Below are 19,602 nucleotides of genomic sequence, written 5' to 3'. Positions count from 1 at the left end.
TCGTTCTTATGGAGCTTACATTTGGAGGCTAAAGGAAAAGGGTACAGACAGGAATCAAAGACGTATTATATACATTATGTGCTATAAAGAAAAATCAGGGTCAAGGGGATAGAGCTTGACCTGTGCGGGGGCGGAGGTGTGGGTTTCGATTATGACACATGAGTGAGGTTAGGGGGGTGCCATGAGGGTTTCTGAAGAACAAGTTACAAATGTAACAGCAGGTGCACAGGCCCTGAGGTGGGAGAGGGCTGGGCGGGTTTGGGGACCAACCAGGAGGCCGGAGGGCTAAGGGAGTGAGCAAGGAAACCCGTGGAGGGTGGCGTCAGAGAGGCAGTGGGGTCAGATCAGGAAGGACCTTCTGACCTCTGGGAAGCCTTAGTCCATGACATTTCCAGAGAGGTGCACAGCTCTGCCTTTAGCGCTTTAGACCTGTGAGCTTAAATTAGATGAAAATACGCCTGCTGGGTCACTATTAGGGATATGCGCTTTAGTCATTGTTTCAGAGCTGCCTTAATATCCAGAAAGTGTTGACTTTTGACTTCTCTGCTTTAACATCTCACCTTCTAGTTAAATAGTAATGGGCTTGCTTGGAAGAAAACTCTTTCAGAGAATAGGCAAGTAAGTCTTCACAGGATTTTGCAGAATTAGAAGTATTGTCCCTGCCAAGGGCCATGCTTGTAAATTTCTACTGATGGGTAGATGCACAGCCTTGAAAGGCAGGAAGTGGGATGTAATTCTCTACGCAGAACAGGCTGCATCCCCTTTGCTGGGTCGTTCTCACCGCTCTTGCCAAGTTGTCTTTAGCTGGTGCTGTTTCTGTCCAAACCCTCAGCTCCAAAGGGGGTCTTTTCCCAACAGTCTCCTCTCAATGTGAATTTACTTCCAGCTTCTTCCTTTCAGCTTCTCATTCAAGCCTGAAGTTTCCTCCCCTCTCTTCAGCATCCTCAGCTCCTCCCCTCCTCCTGAGCTTCAGTTCAGATCCCTCTTCATCCATCCCATCTTCCTTGCTCCCTGCAGCGCACGCTGCTTCCCTCCTGCTCCGAATTCTTGCTTTAGAGCCAGTCAGCGGAGGCCTCCTCTAAGCCACTGGCCTCTCCGTGCTTCACGGGATTGCTGGGAGGCAGGATGCACAGGGGTCTGGGGCATGGCCTGGACCCAGACCGCTCAGGGCAGCGCCCAGCTTTTCACCTTCCTGGCTGTATGACCTTTCGTGAGTTCCCTAATCTTCTGTGCCTTAGTTTCCTTAAAAGCTAGTAATGATGGATCCTACCTCAGGGGTATTAAGTAAATTTGTAACAGTGCCTGGGACATAGTAAAAGCTCAGTCAACGTTGCTTATTGTTTGTGCAGCACAGCTGTCACTTCCTTGAGGTCATGAATAGTAACTTGCTCTATTTGAATCCTTCCTGGTTCCCAGGCCCTTGGCTTTGAAACAGTGGACACTGAGTGAAAACGGTAGTGTCCACGACGCTTGGGCCCGCCGTCTGGAATCTGCCGTGCCTCTCTTCCAGGGCTTGTCTTTGAGTGATGGGAAGCATAGTCTTTTTTTTTTTGAATATTTATTTATTTATTTTCCCCCTTCCTCTCCTCTCCCCCTGCTGTTTCTGCTGTCTGTGTTGTCTTCTTTTCTCATTTTTTCTCCTCTAGGATTCACCGGGATTCGATCCTGGTGACCTCTAATGTGAAGAGAGGTTCCCTGTCAATTGCGCCACCTCAGTTCCTCGTTTCTGCTGCACTTCTCCTTGACCCTCCCCTTGTCTCTCTTTTGATGTATCCTAAAGGGACTGTTTTACTTTATTAGCCTGGTAGTTGCAGGAATGGCCCCCAGTGTTGTCTCTGATGAGTTGACCCAAACAGCCTTCCTTGTACAAGTCAGGAGCATGCGTAAGTCATGTTGCCTGCCTGCAACAGTTAAAAGACCAAAAAAAAAAAAAACACAGCCAAACAGTAGTTAATGAGTCCTGAAAACTAGGGAAGGTGTTATTTATCAAGCTCAGAGAAGTACACCATACCTGCCTGGTTCTGTGTTGCTGAAGCTTCTCTCTGCACGCTGCATCCCTGATAGCTTGCAAAAGGGAGGCTGTTTGGCTATAGAAGGTTGTCACCTGCAGCATCTGTCAGCAAGCTCTCCGTGTACTGGCTGGCTTCGAGAACTTGGAGGTGACCAATACCTGGAGAAGTGCCATTTGGGAAGCCTTTTCTGACTTCCCTGGGATCTGTGGAGCCGAGTGTGGAATTGGTCCCTTCCTGCTGTTCACTAAAGAGCAGAAATTGGGCCCACCTCCAGAATTGTTGAAGTGCGGAGGAAAAACAAATCTCCTCTACTGCCACTTTGATGTATGGCTTAGGATAACAAAGCTGAGTTCATTGGAGGCTTGAAGTATGAATCAAAGTCTTGAAGGGAGATGGAGGGAGGAAATGAGGCTCAAACAAATTGACACCTTCGTGGGTATACACACTGTTGACCATGGCTCTCCAAAACTGTGGTCTTGGCTCAGAGTTTAGATAACAGGTTGTTGCAGAGAAGTTCCATGATCTTAGGCTGTGTGCTTAGGAAGGGAGATTTCAGATCCAACCCGGGATAATGACATAAATTGGCAGAAGGCATGTCCCTTTTGGGGGGTGATTGAGGGGAAGCACTGTCCTACTTCCATGATACGGGTCAGGTTACTTACTAGCCTGCTCAAAAGCTCCTGTTATCAGTTAATTCAGAGGTTCCAGGACTTGCCCCCACCACATCCCCGGCTCCTGGCCAAGCCAGGACTGGACCTCTCCCTCCTAGTGGCAGCGCCAGGTCTAACTTCATGATGCTGCTGTTGACTTCATTTCAAAGAGGTGTGCACCATGTGGTCTCTTCCCTTGGCAGTTTCCAGTTGGACTTTTCTTTTTACACGAGGAAAAGGGAATGCCATCTTGATCATCTTTGTTAGCAGGCTACTTTAAAAGGTACTCTTGAATCCATTGGGTGGGGAGCTGCCTCCAAGTTAATAGCAGATTAGATGCTTGTGAAGAGTGTGTTCCCTATGTTGCATTGAAAAACATAAGTATACCTCCCAAAATGGGATTGACTACAAGTTCAAGTACTTTAGATGTTTTACTCAGCAATATACATACTACTTAAGGAAAAAAAAAAAAAAACTAAAGGAATTTTTATTTTCTACTGAGGAAAGTTCAGGATCCTGGACTCAGTCTACAAGACCTTTCAACAACATTGAGCACAGCCTGACAACCTGCTCCCTGCCCTCGCAGAGCCCCTGGTCCAGGCAGGCGCAGGCAGGTGAGGGAGAACAGTGACAGGGTCTCTCACAAGATCCTTGGGGCATTATAAGAGCACAGCACTGAGGACAGCACCCACCCACGCTGGCGGGCTAGGAAGGCTTCCTGGAAGAGTGACAGTTAAGAACTAAATAACGGAGGAAATGCACCAGTAAAGAGTGGGGAAGCAGAGGTTAGCAGAATGAATGGGGTAAGTTGGGGCAGGAGGAGACCGGGGAGGGAGGCTGGGCCCCTCCCTGGTGGGGTTTGGGAACGCGCCAGGGAGTTCAGGCTTTATTCGGAGGACAGCAGGAGAGGAGCCATTCAGTGGCTGACTTCACGCCGTCTACCCACCCAGCCTTGTCTTGGTCTCCCTGCCCGAACCGTACGTTCCAGTGGCATCAGAGTCTTCACACGCCCGCACCATGCCCTCGTGCTTCTGTACTTTTACCCCAGCTGTTCTTTCTGCCAAGAATACCTCCTCCTGGGGCTGGCTGTGAAACTCCGCCTCAGGGTCCTGGCACCTGGCAATGTCTGAAGGCGTGTGGGGTGTCACAACTGGGGAAAGGCGAGGTACTGTTGGATCCCAGTGGGTCGAGGCCAGAGATGCTGCTAAACATCCCACAGTGTCCCCTCCCCAACCAAGACTGCTCTGGCTCCCCGGCAGTGGTACGCTGTGCGCTTGAGAAACCCTGCACCCCGGAGGTCACAACCGCAGCCCTGTGGGTTTTACTGTAGCACCTGTCACCCCGATGAGGCCGGGCACTCCCTGAGGGCAGCTACCAAATGGGGGATTTGCTTTGCATCCCCCAGCTCCTGGCCCAGCAGCATGTCAGATGTCTACTGGGTGAACAGCCACCTTGCCCCGTGTCCTCCCAGGGGCTAGAACTGGGCTCCATGAGTGGGAGCCTCTAATGAAGAACCATCTTCCCTCTCTCTGTCATTGCTTTCTCTTCCATACCTTATCCTCACCACCAAATCATGTTTCATTTTTCATCTTAAATAGACACAACAACAGTAGCATTCATTATAGTAGACAATAAGTTGTTGGTGAAGAAGAGCAGTTTGGTCTAATTAGCTACACGCCTCCACCTTCTGACCAGCCTTAGCTCATCTGATATCCTGTGTGGAAGCAGAGCATGTCCCCCTCTCCCTGACTTTCCAGTGAGTCCCTGCCCTGGGACGGGCTTACAATGTCCTTGGGATGCAGGGAGAAGTTCTGCTGAATATAGACATAAGACCAGTGACTCTTAATCTAGAGTCATGTCCAAATTACCTGGAAGGCTTTTGAAAACACCCATGGGCCTCACTGGTGTAACACTCAACAGTGTACAGCCACAGGCAAACTTGTGACCAAACGGACTTAATTGGGAGGCTGGAAAGGAGTAGCATGTCCGGAGACCGAGAAAGGAAAGATTCCTGAAAGGTAGTTTTGAGCCACATCTTAAAGGAAATTGAAAAAAATCAGTGAGTTTGGTGACATTCACAGAGTGCTAGCAAAGTGCCTGGAGCTTTGTGCAAGCCCCATGACAGTATTTAATAGGTTATGTTTGGGGGAGCGATGTACTGCAAGCTTTTGTATGCCTGCTTCCCACATATGAGGTCGATATACCGGGTTCGATCCCCCGCCCCGATACCTAAAGAAAAAAAAAAGTTACGTTTGTATCTCTCTTTTTCTCTATACAGCACCTGTGCAGAGGCACCGAGGCCCCTGACCCCTGAGCAGGGGAGGCCTGTGACCTCACTCCTCCATGCAGCCCTTTCACGTTGCCTCTGGACCCTTTCTGTGTGATTCTAAGGATGGGGGAGCTCTTCTCTTTACTCACCTCTTGGTGCCTCGAGCTTACTGTAAAGCCAGGAGGAAGGAAGGCAGCACTGAAACATACCTGGAGGGCACTGACACTGGACAGGGCTTCTGCCCTTCAGCCAGCATCCCTGGGGTCTCCTTTCTTGGTTTCACTGCCAGAGGGTTCCAGCACAGCTAGGACGGTCTTTCTCTGATGGGAGAGCAGGTGGGTCCTGAGGGATCTGTGGTCATCCCTCCTCCCCAATTCCAGGCTGTCATCTCCTAGGCAGCACCCCAGTAGGTCACTGTCGACTCGCTGATTCTGTGCCCATGATGGTGGTTAGATGTGCTGTGTTATTCTGAAGATATTGTTTCTGAGACTCCTCCTCCAGAAGTTGGGAAAAGTCCTTCCAACTTAAGAGTGGTTCTTAAATGGCCAACGAGAAGACTTGAGGCAGAGAGCGAGGCCTTTCCTGTGCAGGACCATCTCCCAGCTGTCTGTGCAAAGCTCGTCACTCAAGCCAAAACTGGGAGCCTCTCACTCTTTACCTTTTGCACTTAGCTTAGTAAATCAGCCTGCTACCCAGAGCTGTGCAGCCATTAACATCATCTAATTTCAGAATACTTTCCTCACCCATTAGAAGTAAATCTTCTATTCCCCCCACCCCACCAAACCCCTACGCAACCATTAAGCTACTTTCTGTTTCTATAGAAGTGCCAATTCTGGACATTTCATATAAATGTGGCCTTCTATGTGTGGTTTTGTATTATAATGTTTTCAAGATGCATCTGTTTTGTAGTATATGGATCCGTACTTCATTCCTTTGTATTGCTGAATAATAGTTCATTTAGGGATAGGACATATTTTATTCATTAGTTGATGGACACTTGAATTGTCCATTGGCTATTATGAATAATGCAGCTATAAACATCTATGTATGATTTTTTTGTGGATATAGGTTTTCATTTCTCCCAAATGTGTATCTAGGAGTTGAACTACTGGGTCATATGGTAACTCTGTGTAATCTTTTGAAGAAATGCCAAATGTTTTCCAAAGTGGCTGGAGCATTTCATATTCCCAGCAGCAGTATATGAGGGTTCCAATTGTTCCATAACCTTCCTAACACTTATTTGTCTGTGGTTTTTCATTACAGCTATCCTAGTGGATAGGAAGTAGAACCTTGCTGTGATTTTGAATTGTGTTTCCCTAATGATTAATAATGTTGGGCATCTTTTCTTGTGCCCCTTGGATATGTATATATCTTCTTTGGAGAAATGTCTATCCAAGTCCTTTGCTTATTTTTAAATTGAGTTATTTATGGTTTATTGTTGAGTTGCAAGTTTTCCTTATATAGCCTGGATACAAGTCCCTGATCACGTATGTGATTAGCAAATATTTTCTCCCATTCCTTTGGTTGCCTTTTCACTTTCTCAATGGTGTCCTTTGAAGCACAAAAGTATTTAATTTTTGATGAAGTTCAGATTACCTATTTTTTCTTTGGTTGCTTTGCTTTTGGTGTTATATTTAAGACACAAAGGTCTTTAAAGACTCAGAACTGTGTTTTCATTGTTTTATAGTTTTAGCTTTTACATTTAGGTCTTTCCCGTACCTCTTTCCCATTCTCCTTTATAGGAACTAATAATTTCTAATTCTCTTAGAATATGACTCTGAGAAGTTACATTTTTTAAATCCATGCAAATATTTGCTCTAATAGTAAATAGGAAAAATATTTTCATTTTTCAGAATCTTATGCTGTTTTAATTCTTCCTCTTTGAACAGATCAGGATTTTTCTTTAATTAGTAATCCCTTCTTTGTCTTTTTTTCTTTTCTTTTTTCCTCTTTTGCCATTTTCTTTTCAGTAATATTCACCTCATGTTTCCTTCAGTGGTATCATCAGAAGCTAAACACTAGACTGGACAGTTGACTGTTGATAGCCAGTTTCCTTCCTTTTGCCAGAATCTGGAATGAGCTGTCATCTAGCAAGTCAGAGGAAGGGCACGCAGTATAGCCAGCATTAATGTGCTCAGTGTTGGCTTCTGACTTCCTGAAGATTCAGAGTTCAGGGTTACCAAGACAGGTAGCCAAATTCAAGGACGCAAAACCTGTCACTTTCTCAACAAGGCATGTGAGACTGGTGTAGACTTCTCTTGAGGTTTTAATGGACATTGGAAGACCAGAAACAATGGTGCACTTGCCTCTCTTGTCTTAATGGGGTTTTTCTTTTAGGATAAAATTTGTCTTCAAAATCAAAGAAGCTTTGGCTGAGTTTCTGAAATATAAAGAGCACTTAAACAGAACCATCTGAAATTCAAACCCCACAAAAGGAGCCTTTCCTGTGGCCATGATCACAAGGGGGAACATTTTCCCCTGTTCTCTCTTTCAGCGAGTTGCAGACCTGGAGCAAGAAAATGCTCTCTTGAAAGATGAGAAAGAACAACTTAACCACCAAATCCTGTGCCAGTCTAGAGGTATGTGCCAAAGTGCTTTTGTTCTGTTTTAATTTCTTTCCCCCCCCAGATGTCCCCAAAAGATTCCCAGCAAGCAGTTAGAGGCAAAATGCTACAGTAGAGGAAGGGCTTTAATAGGAGAGAGATGAAAAATAAAATGGTGATTTTTAAGATCCTGAAGAATTTTTGTTTCAAGAGTTTAGTAAGGTGAGATGCACACGTAATGGACAGTATAATTCATGAGGTTTGGATTCGGGGGGTTCAAAGCATGGCTCCACTACATGCTACTATGTGGCCTTGAGCAAGACACTTAATGGCTGCCGTCCTCTCTTTCTGCATCTGCCAAATGGACAGATAGAGGTCTAGATCTCAGGGCTCCTGTGAGGAGAGAGAGGTACCGCATAGTAAGCGCTCAGGAGCTGTCACTCTTCCGTTTGTCTTGAGTGCTCACAGTGCCAGCATGGTTTCTTCTACCCCTTGAGTTTGCTGAAGAGATGGTCAGGAGCAGATCCCAGCTGGACCTGTCTCACACGCTCGCCAGCTCCTGGGTGGCCTGGGCTGCGGGAAGAACAGTGAGACCTCAGAGCCACATTCTCATCCCCACTCAGTGTGGCCTGAAGCAAATTACTCCCAATCTCTCTTCCTGGGGCTCCTTGCCCCTTATTACAAAGAATTGAACTAGACTTCCTAGGCCCCTCCAGTACTAATTCCTGTAGAAAAGACACAGTGTTTATTCATTCCCCTTTTTAAAAAACCTGTTCCCTTCTACAAATAAGTTTGGGTGGAGGAAAAACCCACCCTTCCTATTTGCCTTCCCTTCCTCCCCCACCTAAACTTTTGGTCTTACCATCTCTTAAATCTCCTTTAATCTCTCTGCATTCCAAGAATCTGAAACATCAGGTATAGGGAAGAAACTGTGGAACAAAACTCTGGTTCTTCCATGGGTGCTGCCAGCCGTTGCTGTGACAAGTGCCAGAAGAGAGAGAGGCTGGCATGCTGAACGAGGGAGCTCTCATACATGCCCTGGGCTTCTCTGTCCCCACCTCCCTAGGGCAGGGCTGCTCCTTCTCCCCCTCTCTGAAGCCTTAAGCCAGGGTAATGAGCTTCCCCTTCGCCCTGGGGTGAGTTAATAGATTCATCAAGTGCCAGCGTTATGAGCTTGTGGGGGCAGCCTTTCAACAAGAGATTAATCAGACAGCATGAGTCAATACAAGTGAGGGGAATCCATTCAGAAAGCCAAACTGCGGCTTAATATGCTTGCTTTCCAGATGAATTTGCCCAGAACTCTGTCAAGGAAAATCTCCTGATGAAGAAAGATCTGGAGGAGGAGCGTTCCCGGTACCAGAACCTCGTGAAGGAGTATTCCCGGTTGGAGCAGAGATACGACAACCTTCGGGATGAGATGGCCATCATGAAGGCAAGTAAGGCCGTTCTGCTGCCCCACCGAGCCAGGCACCCGGCCCCACCCTGCTTCATCGCCCTGTTCTCAGGCGCCTCTGCTTTCTGACACAGCAGCAGTCAGTCAGTGTGTGGAGAGTGTTGCTTTCCAGCTTCTTTCTCGCCATTCTCCAGCAGAGGTAGTATTAAGGAGGTATCTGGGCTGCACGATTCATTCCCAAGGACAGCTCCTTTTTTGACTTTGAGATCTTGTAAAGCTCTTGGTTATATGTTTAAGGAAAATCCCACCCACGTGTATTTATCTTTCTTGCTCCCTATTTTGGGAGCATCCCCGTATTGAAGCAATAATGGCGTTGGGAGTAGAGCTCTTGGCTTCACTAGTGTGTTCTGCAGGGGGCCCGTGGCCCTGAACGTTTCTCCTAATCTCTGAAGAAATACCGGGTACATCGAAATGGTTTTCATGCCAGACCAGGATTTCAGTCTTCCTTTTTTACCCCATCTAAACATTCCTTCAACAAGATTGAATACGTTAATTACATAGAAACCAGGAAGGGAAGCTGAATAGGAACATATCTATAGAAATTTAAAATGTTCCTGCAAGCTCAGTTTTTATTCTCAAAGCCAAATCAGATGCAAAACTCAAGTATTTTTAAATGAACCGTATAAATAGTAAACTCTATTTCTAGTGTGGGACTATCCTAATACAATTTGTGTCGTGCAGGCTAAAGGGAGAAGGTCACTAGGGGCAGGTGCTTTTCCAGAAGCAGGCCAATGACAAGGCTGCCGTTGGGTGCTTGGAGAGGAAGACCAGAAGTTTAAGGTTATTTCACCAGGACTTTTCAGAGAATGAGGCCTTCTAAGGGTTTTGGATTTTCATTTCATGAAGAAATGAAGGCACTGATCCTTAGATGGGGCTGTGTTCTCTATTGTCACTTATTCGTTAATGGGATGGATGGCTCAAAAGACTGTAGCTGAAATGTTTTGTGGGTATAACTATTCGGCTCTCATCCCAAGAAATGATACCTATGCTTATTGATCAACGAGGCAGAAGGACTACTGGTTTTGAAGCAAGAGGAGTTTTGAACATTAGTTTCTTATGAGTTTTCACATTTTTCTCCTTGAACAGCAAACCCCAGGCCACAGGCGGAACCCATCAAACCAAAGTAGCTTAGAATCTGACTCCAATTATCCCTCTATCTCCACATCTGAGATTGGAGACGCTGAGGATGCCCTCCAGCAGGTGGAGGTAAGTAATGCCTGCTCTCTGCCCTTGCCTACGCTCCAGAGCAGTGTTTCTTTCCTGTGCATAGCTGCCCAGTAGGGGCTGAATGTTCTGCCCAGGGCTAATTCCTGATGGCAGGATTGCGCAGACTGCAGTGGGTTTATAGACAGTGTTCTGGAGTAACATTTACTATGCAAAGCAATGCATTATTGTTCACCTTCTCCACATTCAGAAAGGAGAGAGGGCAGTAGATCGCTGGTTCTCCTTGCCAAATGGAGAAACTGATGCAGAGAGGAAAGGAACAACTAAGTCATTTAAATAGATAGAACTTATCATCCCCCTTTAATATCACTGTGCATGTAGTAATAGTAAATATACAAGAAAATGTTCTGCGCTAACTTAGAAACTGGATAAAATTCAGAGAGCAACAACAAATAGCTGGAATGAAAGTATGCTGGGTGACTATACCTCTGTCAGTAATAGCCCCTTAGAGTCACTAAATAATGTACCACCCAGTGCACTTTTTTTTGCCATCTTAAATTGCGTTTTATTTTTTTCCAACGACCTCTTTATTTTTTTTTAAATGTTACATTAAAAATATATAAGAGGTTCCCATATACTCCCCACCCCCCTCACCCCACTCCTCCCACATCATCCTCTTTCATCAGTGTGGCACATTCATTGCATTTGATGTACTTTATGATCAGTGTATAGTTTTGTCAAAGGTGCATAGCTGGTTCATCCAAATAGCCATGCAATTTTTCCTGTGGCTTTTCTTTTTTTTTTTTAAGATTTATTTATTTATTTTTAATTCCCCCCCTCCCCCGGTTGTCTGTTCTCTGTGTCTATTTGCTGCGTGTAGTTTCTTTGTCCGTTTCTGTTGTCGTCAGCGGCACGGGAAGTGTGGGCGGCGCCATTCCTGGGCAGGCTGCACTTTCTTTCGCGCTGGGTGGCTCTCCTTACGGGTGCACTCCTTGCATGTGGGGCTCCCCTACGTGGGGGACACCCCTGCGTGGCACACCCCTTCATGGCAGGGCACTCCTTGCGTGCATCAGCACTGCGCATGGGCCAGCTCCACACGGGTCAAGGAGGCCCGGGGTTTGAACCACGGACCTCCCATGTGGTAGACGGACGCCCTAACCACTGGGCCAAGTCCGTTTCCCTTCCTGTGGCTTTTGAGAAGAAAATCATAAGTGCATACAACCAGCACGTGGAGAAGTGAAGGAGAGACAGTTATAAAAACACAAGTTTCGAGCATGTGCTTTATGCCAGATGCTGGTGTGGGTACCGAGGAATCAGTGATGACCAAATCAGAAGGTCCCTGCCATCACAAGCTTGTCTGATGAGAGTCAGGCAATAAAAAATCTGTAATATAATTACAGGTACTGCCAAGTGCAATAAAGAAAAATAAAGGACAGTAAGAGAGAGAGTGACGGAGTTGAGGGTAGATGCATAGAAAAGGAAGCCCTCAGGATAAAAGGTCTCTTATCAGTTGTACAGTTCTAGGTGGTTTGCTATTTGCCGTGTGTGCTTTATAAGCATATAATAAATGCTGACTTAAGGCCCTTGGCTTTGCTGTGCATCTGCTTAAGTCTAGGCCCCTGGAGGCCTCAGTCAGCTGAGTTCCAGCCTCACCATCCAGATGTCTGTGTGTGTGGCTGGTCACATGCAAACATAAGCACTTCCTTCCATAGATTTATGTCCTTCAAGGAAGCCAAGACTGGTTCTTGCCAGAGCAGCTAGTACTTTGCTTGCTAGACACACAGCACTCATTAAGTACTGGTTGACCAAAATTATATTGCCACGGGTGCACACATGCATATGCTCTTACAGATGCACACATGCCTATATATATTTATCCACTCATTACAACACCCTGGACAGCAAACCTAGGCATGAATCTGAAGGGGTAAAATCTGGGAAATGGATGCTCCAAGATCTGTTGGATAAATGAGTTTCATGACAGGGAAAGTGTTGATTTTGTCTCAAAGATGCACATTTACAGTGATTAGTAACCACATTGATTCTTCATCAGGAAACATGGTCCTCAGTTTTACAATTTGTTTGGTGTGGCACCATTCTCCAGAAGTGTGCTCTTTTAACTTCCAAATAAAATGACTGTCTTTACACATTTGTTCTTGGAATAAATGATCGGTCATTTTAAATGGTTTGCACTGGAGGAAATAAGTGGCTGAGATTCAGATATTATCGAGACAGAAATTGAACCTGGAGCTTCATCTTTAATATGAGAAATGATAGCTGATTGGCCTCGGCTTTGTATTTGAGGCATGGATGATATTTGGGAGGAGAGAGAAACGGCTGGTGCAGAGGTGGGCAGGGAGGGTGCTGTATGTTCCCTGAGGTGACCACGCTGGTGAAACCTTTTCCTGGCTTTTCATCTCCCTTTGAAGGAAATCGGCATGGAGAAGGCAGCCATGGACTTGACAGTCTTCCTGAAGCTGCAAAAGAGAGTGCGGGAGCTTGAGCAGGAAAGGAAGAAGCTGCAGGTGCAGCTGGAGAAGCGAGAGCAGCTGGACAGCCAGAAGGCTCAGGTGTGTAAAGGGGCGCAGGCCTGCAGAGCAGCGTGCTGTGGTGCCGGGATCAGAGAAGAACCCAGCTTGGTCCCACCAGGCCTCATGTGGCAGGGTGTGACCATGTGGGGTGACGCTGGTGCTGGGTTTCAGAGAATCCCTTCCATCTTGTGTTGGAGTCTTATAGTCATCTTTGCAAGTGCCCCACATTACCCCAGTGGAACAGGAGGAAGCTTCGCAGGTGCTCTTAGGCAAAGGATTTCCACTGGGGCAGGTGAGGAGTTGGAGATTGTGGCATCATCCCCCATTCATGGGGGTGGGGGGAGAGTATAGTTTCCTGTACAGGGGTGCCTGCAAAGAGGAACTCAGCCAAGAGAATGAAGGCATGCAATTCCAGTAGAAATACAGGCACAGGTCGAATTTGAGCAGAGAAAATCTTTGGCCTTATCATGCCTGCCATCTGGCAAGGTCTTGAGTTTAGCCTCATGAGGTCAGGGGCAGATCAGGTTTCCAGTCACTCACCCTTTCTCCCCATGATGCCACCCTCATCCAATCCAGTTTACTTCCAGTATCTTGGGTCTTGAAGGATGTTGCTTGAAAGCTGAGTGCCCTCAGAAGTTACTCTACCCCCAGGACTTGTTGGTCACCTCTGTGTTCTCAGCATGGTGCTAGTGCCAGGCTCATAGGAGGTACTCAAAGTGTTACAAATGAGAGGAGATTAGAATTTAGGAGACATCCCCAGCTAGCAAGGAATTTATAATCTAGTTCAAGAGGACCAGACAATGCCTGTTATAAATTTAAAATAACATTGGTGGTGCTTAAATAAATGCAAAGTTAGGTACAAACAGATTAGTGCTGTAGGACTAGAGAGCCCATTGAATACAGCAGTATCAGGGGACAAGAACCCTTTTGACTTCTTTTGAGGTACACAGACCTACAAATCCACTGCAGTCAGTCTCCATAAGGCTTGGTTTAAATGGGTCACAAGGCCAGTTCTGACGTGGATCTCTCAGTAAGTGACCTCATGGGTTTATCAGAGGCCTTTTGTCTTTCTTGAGCCTGTGGGTTTTGACACCCTCCCTGCACCCTCAGCCCCACCCCTGCTCCCACCTCTACACAGTCTCCTTTTGCAACATCTGCCATCTTTCTAATCAAATGATGTGACTGATCTATATAGCTAGTAAATTCTTGGGTTTTCCTCTGATCCACATATGGGGAGTAAATCCTACTGATCGATTTAAATCTCTCAGGTGGATTAGATTCAGAATGCAGTGAAAGGATTGGGTTTATAAGTGACTCATTCCATTAGCACAGAAGCCGCCACAGCAGGCAATTGCAAATCAAATACATGAACAGCTGCATAGACGATGCCGGTTCCCAGCCAAACCTAAAGTTCATTCTCCAGGTTTCCCATTGCAGAGATTCCATTTGGTTTGGGAAATTTGGTTTCAGGATGACAGTTTGTCTCAGTACCCGTTAACAAAGGATATTTCATTCCTTAAAAGGTAATCACTGAGTGAGACTTAGGAAAGTAGTATTGGACAGTAGCTCTGTGATATGTGTTGAGGTTCTCTTTAAGGAGAATGACCTTGTTCCTGATAGTTTAGTAAGAAAGGCAAGGGAATGTATGGAATTCCTCCCCAGCACCTGGAAACTGAACTTTTAGAGGTTGTGTCCTTGGATCTGTGCTTGGTCCCCAGAGGAATCCAGAGCAGAATCTGTATCACATTTGCCTGGAAAGGAAGACAGGTGTTGCAAAAGGAGACAATGTGTAGAGATGGGAGCAGGGGAGCAGAAAAATCACATCCCTGGCACCGCAGGACCGCAGGTGATGGTGGGAGGTAAAATTTTTCCACCAGGTTGCAGAGCTGGAAACAAAGCAATAAATTCTAGAGTCCTTGCTGGAAGGGGCTGCAAAGAGATGCTCAGGTCCAGTGCCTGTCTCCTAGCCTAGCCTGGGGTACGCCTAATCCATCAATAGCTGGTGGTGGCCTTACCTTGGACACTGTAGATAATTGAATTAAGTACCATGCAGTTTTTAGCTCTAAAACACCCATCATATTCAGGATTTATCACCTTTTGCTCAAGATCATCCCAAGCAATTAACCATTTACAAAGCTGTTTCTACCCTTCTCCTTGGCAACTTGAGTCCTATAGCTGCCAAAGAACTCTAGGAATTGTTGCCTCAGACAAGTCTAATGAGCTAGTATTGCACTCACCGTTCACATACATGCGCTAGCTTTTGAGTTCTGACATCAAACAACATTTATGTTGTAGGTCAACTATAATACTACTTGTAGAATGACACGAAAGAAGCAGGTGCTTCCCCCATGATGCTTAGAGTTTTGCTGGGAAAACAGAAGAAACATGTGCACACACCTCCAGGAGCCTTAAGAGTAGCTCACAGACTTCATTAGTAAGGAACTCTGACAGTGTAGTTCATAGTCAACCTGTGAGTGCCTATGAGGCTGGCCGTAAGTATTGAGGTGCATTTGGAAGGTGGAAAGGAAGTGAGTGTGTGAAGGGTATGCAGAGGCATCTGTGTGAAGGCCGTATGAGCACGTTTTAACCCTTTTGTGGGATGTCTGCTGTGTAGCAATGCTCACCTTTTTATCTCTTTATCGGTGCAGGTGGAACAACCAAAGAATGACCTGGATTTGGACCAGGATGCAGATCTGGCCTACAATAGTCTGAAGGTAAGACTCTTGGAGGACAAACCTCCTTGAACTCTCATCCTGTGGGGGCCAAATGGTGAAGGTGGGGCTCAGGAAAGCCTGAGCTCTGGTCTGCTAGTAGCTAGATCCAAAGCAAAAAACCCTCCCTTTCCATTTTGTGGTTTCCTCATCTTTGAAATGAAGGAAAACTTGTATTTACTATGAAGAATGACAATACATGCCTTACTTACCCAATACAATTTCAGTTAAAATGTAGCCAGTGGAATAAAATAACTTTGAAAAAAAATCAACCCTTGTATGGCCAAACATAGGGCTAAGGTATCCCAGTGCATCCAACTCTGGCCCAGTAGGAGATGGAGGGGTGGAAGGAGGGATGGCCTCAGGTTCAAGGGCACGCAGGGAGGAGTGTACACACATGGGGCATCCAAGCAGCCTACTCCCTGTTCTCATTCCCAGAGACTTGGTAGAGTGGGAGTTTATCTGATCTTCAGGGTCAGCCAATCTGACCCCACTAACAGGAGCGCAAATAATTCTAACAGCTGCATTGCCCAGGAGAACAGCCCAGAATCATCCCCATGGCTTTTTTTTTTTTCAAGATTTTAAAATTTTATTTTATTTATTTATCCCCCCCTTGCTGCTTGCTCACTGTATGCTTGCTCTCTATATCCATTCGCTGCACGTTCTTCTGTGTCTGCTTGTCTCCCTTTTTGCATCATCTTGCTGTGCCAGCTCTCCACAGGCGTGGGCCATCAGCTCTCCGTGGGCACGGGCCAGCTTGCCTTCACAAGGAGGCCCTGGGAAGCGAACCCAGGGCCTCCCATATGGTAGACGAGAGCCCAGTTGGTTGAGCCACATCCACTTCCCTCCCATGGCTTTTTAAACAACTTGGGCCACACAAATGATATAAGAAGGGGACACTTCATAGAGTTTTCTTTCTTGAATTATTGAATGGATCTGTTTTGCTCATGTGATATTTAAAAGATTTAAAACTCTCTAAAGAGTGAGAGTCTCTCCATGTTATACGGGCCTAAGGGAGGCTTAGCCCAGGGGGAGAAAAGGGGCCTGTGAAGCTAATTAGCCCCACTGGCCCTCAGTCCCAGCCAGTAAAAAGGTAATCTACCCAGTGGTTCTCCAAGAGTGGTCCCAGCCAGGCCCAGCTGCATTACCCGTCACTGGGCACTTGCTGGAAATGCAAATCCTCAAACCCCAGCCCAGATCTACTGAATCAGTGGTGTGTTTTTTGACAGGTCCTCCAGATGGTTCTGCCCCTTCAGGTCTGAGAAATAGCGTTCTGTCACTGGGACACTCTGCCTCCAGGGCTCCTGGCTTCCTGTCAGCTCAGAAGCACCTCCTCCTCCTCCTCCTCCTCCCACTCAGCTCCCTCATGAGGAAGATGTCCCCATCTCTTGGCTCTCACAGGCCCCCTCTCGCTGCCTAGCATGGGCCTGGCACAGAGGAAGCTCAGTAAATACTCATTCTGAACTCCCCACAGATCTAACCATTCCACACTGCACCCCATGCTGTGTCCCACTGAATGCCCTGAGGGCTACAAAAAGATGGGAGGAGTACTTGAGTCCAAAAGTGTAGACTCACATGAGCAGGTAAAATTAGACAGATGATGAGTCAACACATCTTGCTACTCCGCTGTCTTTTCCAACTTGATTCTTATCAAATTGGATTTGAAACACTTGCTGTGCCCGGCAGTACAATTAGGCTGCACTGAGCTGACCCCTTGATGAATGATTTTGCTTAAACTCCGGAGTGCCCCAACCAGAAGTTTTAGCAATTTCCACTCATCCTTCTGGAATGTGTAAAGTAGCACCAGCCTGGGGAGGATTTCGGTTGTTTGGGTGCTGCTTGTAGGCTGAGATGTGCCCCCTGGGTGAATCAGGTGGGAGGTCCTGGGACCAGCCACGCCTGGCAGAGCATTGTCCCAGGAGGCCTACAGCAGTGTGGCTGGGGAGGAAAATGCGACCCCCTTGAGGGCCAGAAACTGGGGCCAGGGGCAAGAAGGCAGAGGAGGAGCAGCGTGGCGATGGGAAGAGGCAGGGCAGCGCCAGGGAGCCAGTGAGGGAGAATCTCAGCGTGCACTGAGGGACAGGCTGGGAGGCCACCAGGCGCCCTTGTTGTTGCCAGCTGGGCGCTCCCAGCCCTGAGAGCGGAGCTGCGTTGGCACTTAGGACTTCTCACCTCCACTGACCATCCACTCGCTGCCCGGTGGGGGCATGAGTCAGAAAAGGCCCAGTTGAGGTCTTTGGGGGATTTAAAAAAATTTTCCCCTTAGTATGCCTTTTTTATAGACAAGTTTTTCATTTTATTTGTAAATGCATTAATGTAAATTCAGTCCCACTTAGAAAATTTTTAAAATATAGGAAAACTGAGTTTTTCAAAATCCGTATTCCTACAATTCCTACCACTTCAAGGCAGCCCTGATATTATTTGCATATTTCTTTCCAAAGCTTTTTCAACACATATTTTAGGCATATTTTTATATAGCTGAGATGATTTTACACATATATAAAAATATATAAACATTCATATATATACATAATTTTATTTTATAAATATGATTTTATTGGATGGTTAATAGCTTGCCATAATTATAACAGTTTTATTAACCATTTCCTAATGCTAAACATTTTATTTCTTATGTTTTCTTATAAATAATACTGTGATGAAACTAGGCTATTTTTTTTTTGAGACCTAGACCATTTATAATTATTCCATTAAAATTCTCCAGAGTTTTAAGAAAGTATAAACTATTGATTACTGTTTATTACAGCTAGATTTGTGAGATGGAGCAGGTTCTACAAATCTTATTTTGTAGAACAGAAATCAGTTTTATTGCTTTAAAATACTACAAAGAATAAAAGCGTAGTATTCTCTTGATCATATATAGAATTTATCCCTCATTTGCAGTTGTTCAACCTCCAGTAACACTCTTCCAATGTGAAATAGCTCTACTTTGCAGTGATCCTCTATTTTATTAAACAGTGTCTGTACATCAGCTGCCCTGTCCAGTGCTCTGCTGATTGAGCCGGTTGAAATTCTGGGGCTCAAGAGAGACCCAGACCCAGGCCACAGAGTCTGGAGAGCAGGGTCAGCAGCGCCGCAGCCTGCGCTGCTGTCCCTCTGTGCGCTCTCCCTGGCTGCTCTCATCCTCCACCCTGTTCACACCATCTCACAGAGCTTCGCCAGCCATAGACTGCCCTGCCCCAGCTCAGCCCTTTCTCCCGAGTCCTGGACACGTGTTTCTGGCTGCTCACCGGCCCCCCGACCTGACTGTGCCGGGGGTACACAGCGTGTGCACAGCCGAACACATCGCCGCACCCCTCCTGAGCCTCCCTGTCTCAGTAGAAACAGACAGCATCCCCCATGGCCAAGCATCCCGGCTCTTCCTTTCCTCTCACCTCCCACATCCCATCGCCAGGTCCTCGCAATTCCAGCTCCGAAACCTCCCGTGCGCCTCCACGTCTCTGTCCTCACTGCTACAGCCCAGACCAGGTTGCTCTTGTCTCTTCCAACATACAAAAACGGCCTCCAACCCGATGCCTGGACTCGCCACCGCCCCTGGGGACATCCCTGCAGGGACCAGGCCTCTGCCTTCTTAATCCTTAAATGGCATCCTCCTTCTTCTTGGGGTAAAGTCCAGCACCCTTCCCCAGGTTTTCACAGCCCCTTGTGATCTGACAGCTCCTCTTTGGCTGGACTCCCTCCCCCTGCTCACCTCCTGTATTCTGCATACCTGCATTTCCTGAGCAAGTCATGCTTGTGCTCTTTTTTTCTGGGGCCTTTGTTCCTGGAGGCCTCCCCTGCCAACTGCTTCAAATCCTGTAGCGCTCAGGTTAGACGTCACCCGTCACCTCCTCCAGGAGCCTTCCCTTTCCCCCAAGACTCGGTGGAAGGTCTTCTTCTGGGTTCCCCCAAGCAGCTGGATTCCCTCATGGCATGGCATGGCATGGCATGGCATGGCATGTTCCAAGTGGCAGCATAATTATTTGGTTCTAAATGGGTATTATGCCCACAGCACCGAGCACAGAGCTTGGTGGAAAGTAAGCAGTCAGTGGTGGTGCAGGGCAGGAATGGAACTCTACTCTTCTCCAGTGGAATAGGATGACATGTGGGTACATCAAAAAGCTCTTTCCTTTTTTCACACTGTGTGACCAGGAAGAGTGATGTGGAAATGGTAGTAAGTCATGGTGAACAGGAAAGGAAGGGGGATAGAAGGGTGAGATGGAGTATAGAGTAGCAATTGTCCAGGAGATGGCTAGAGGATGGAATGAGTAG

At 46.7% G+C, this 19,602-nt stretch overlaps 1 protein-coding gene across 1 annotated transcript in view; it reads left to right on the top strand.

The window, feature by feature from the left end:
• MYO5B (myosin VB) overlaps positions 1 to 19,602 on the top strand; it is a 373,786-nt gene that overhangs the window by 315,266 nt on the left and 38,918 nt on the right. Inside the window, exons 23-27 of the mRNA XM_058277683.2 lie at positions 7,426 to 7,510; positions 8,758 to 8,906; positions 10,014 to 10,133; positions 12,521 to 12,661; positions 15,271 to 15,336. Of these exons, the coding sequence (XP_058133666.1) occupies positions 7,426 to 7,510; positions 8,758 to 8,906; positions 10,014 to 10,133; positions 12,521 to 12,661; positions 15,271 to 15,336 (561 nt within the window). The remainder of the gene's footprint in view (positions 1 to 7,425; positions 7,511 to 8,757; positions 8,907 to 10,013; positions 10,134 to 12,520; positions 12,662 to 15,270; positions 15,337 to 19,602) is intronic.

The sequence above is a fragment of the Dasypus novemcinctus genome, chromosome 16, assembly GCF_030445035.2.
Source record: "Dasypus novemcinctus isolate mDasNov1 chromosome 16, mDasNov1.1.hap2, whole genome shotgun sequence".
In the NCBI taxonomy this organism is placed as follows: Eukaryota; Metazoa; Chordata; class Mammalia; order Cingulata; family Dasypodidae; genus Dasypus; species Dasypus novemcinctus.
The sequence above is the reverse complement of the archived record's forward strand: the minus strand, read 5'-3'. Positions and strand labels throughout refer to the sequence as shown.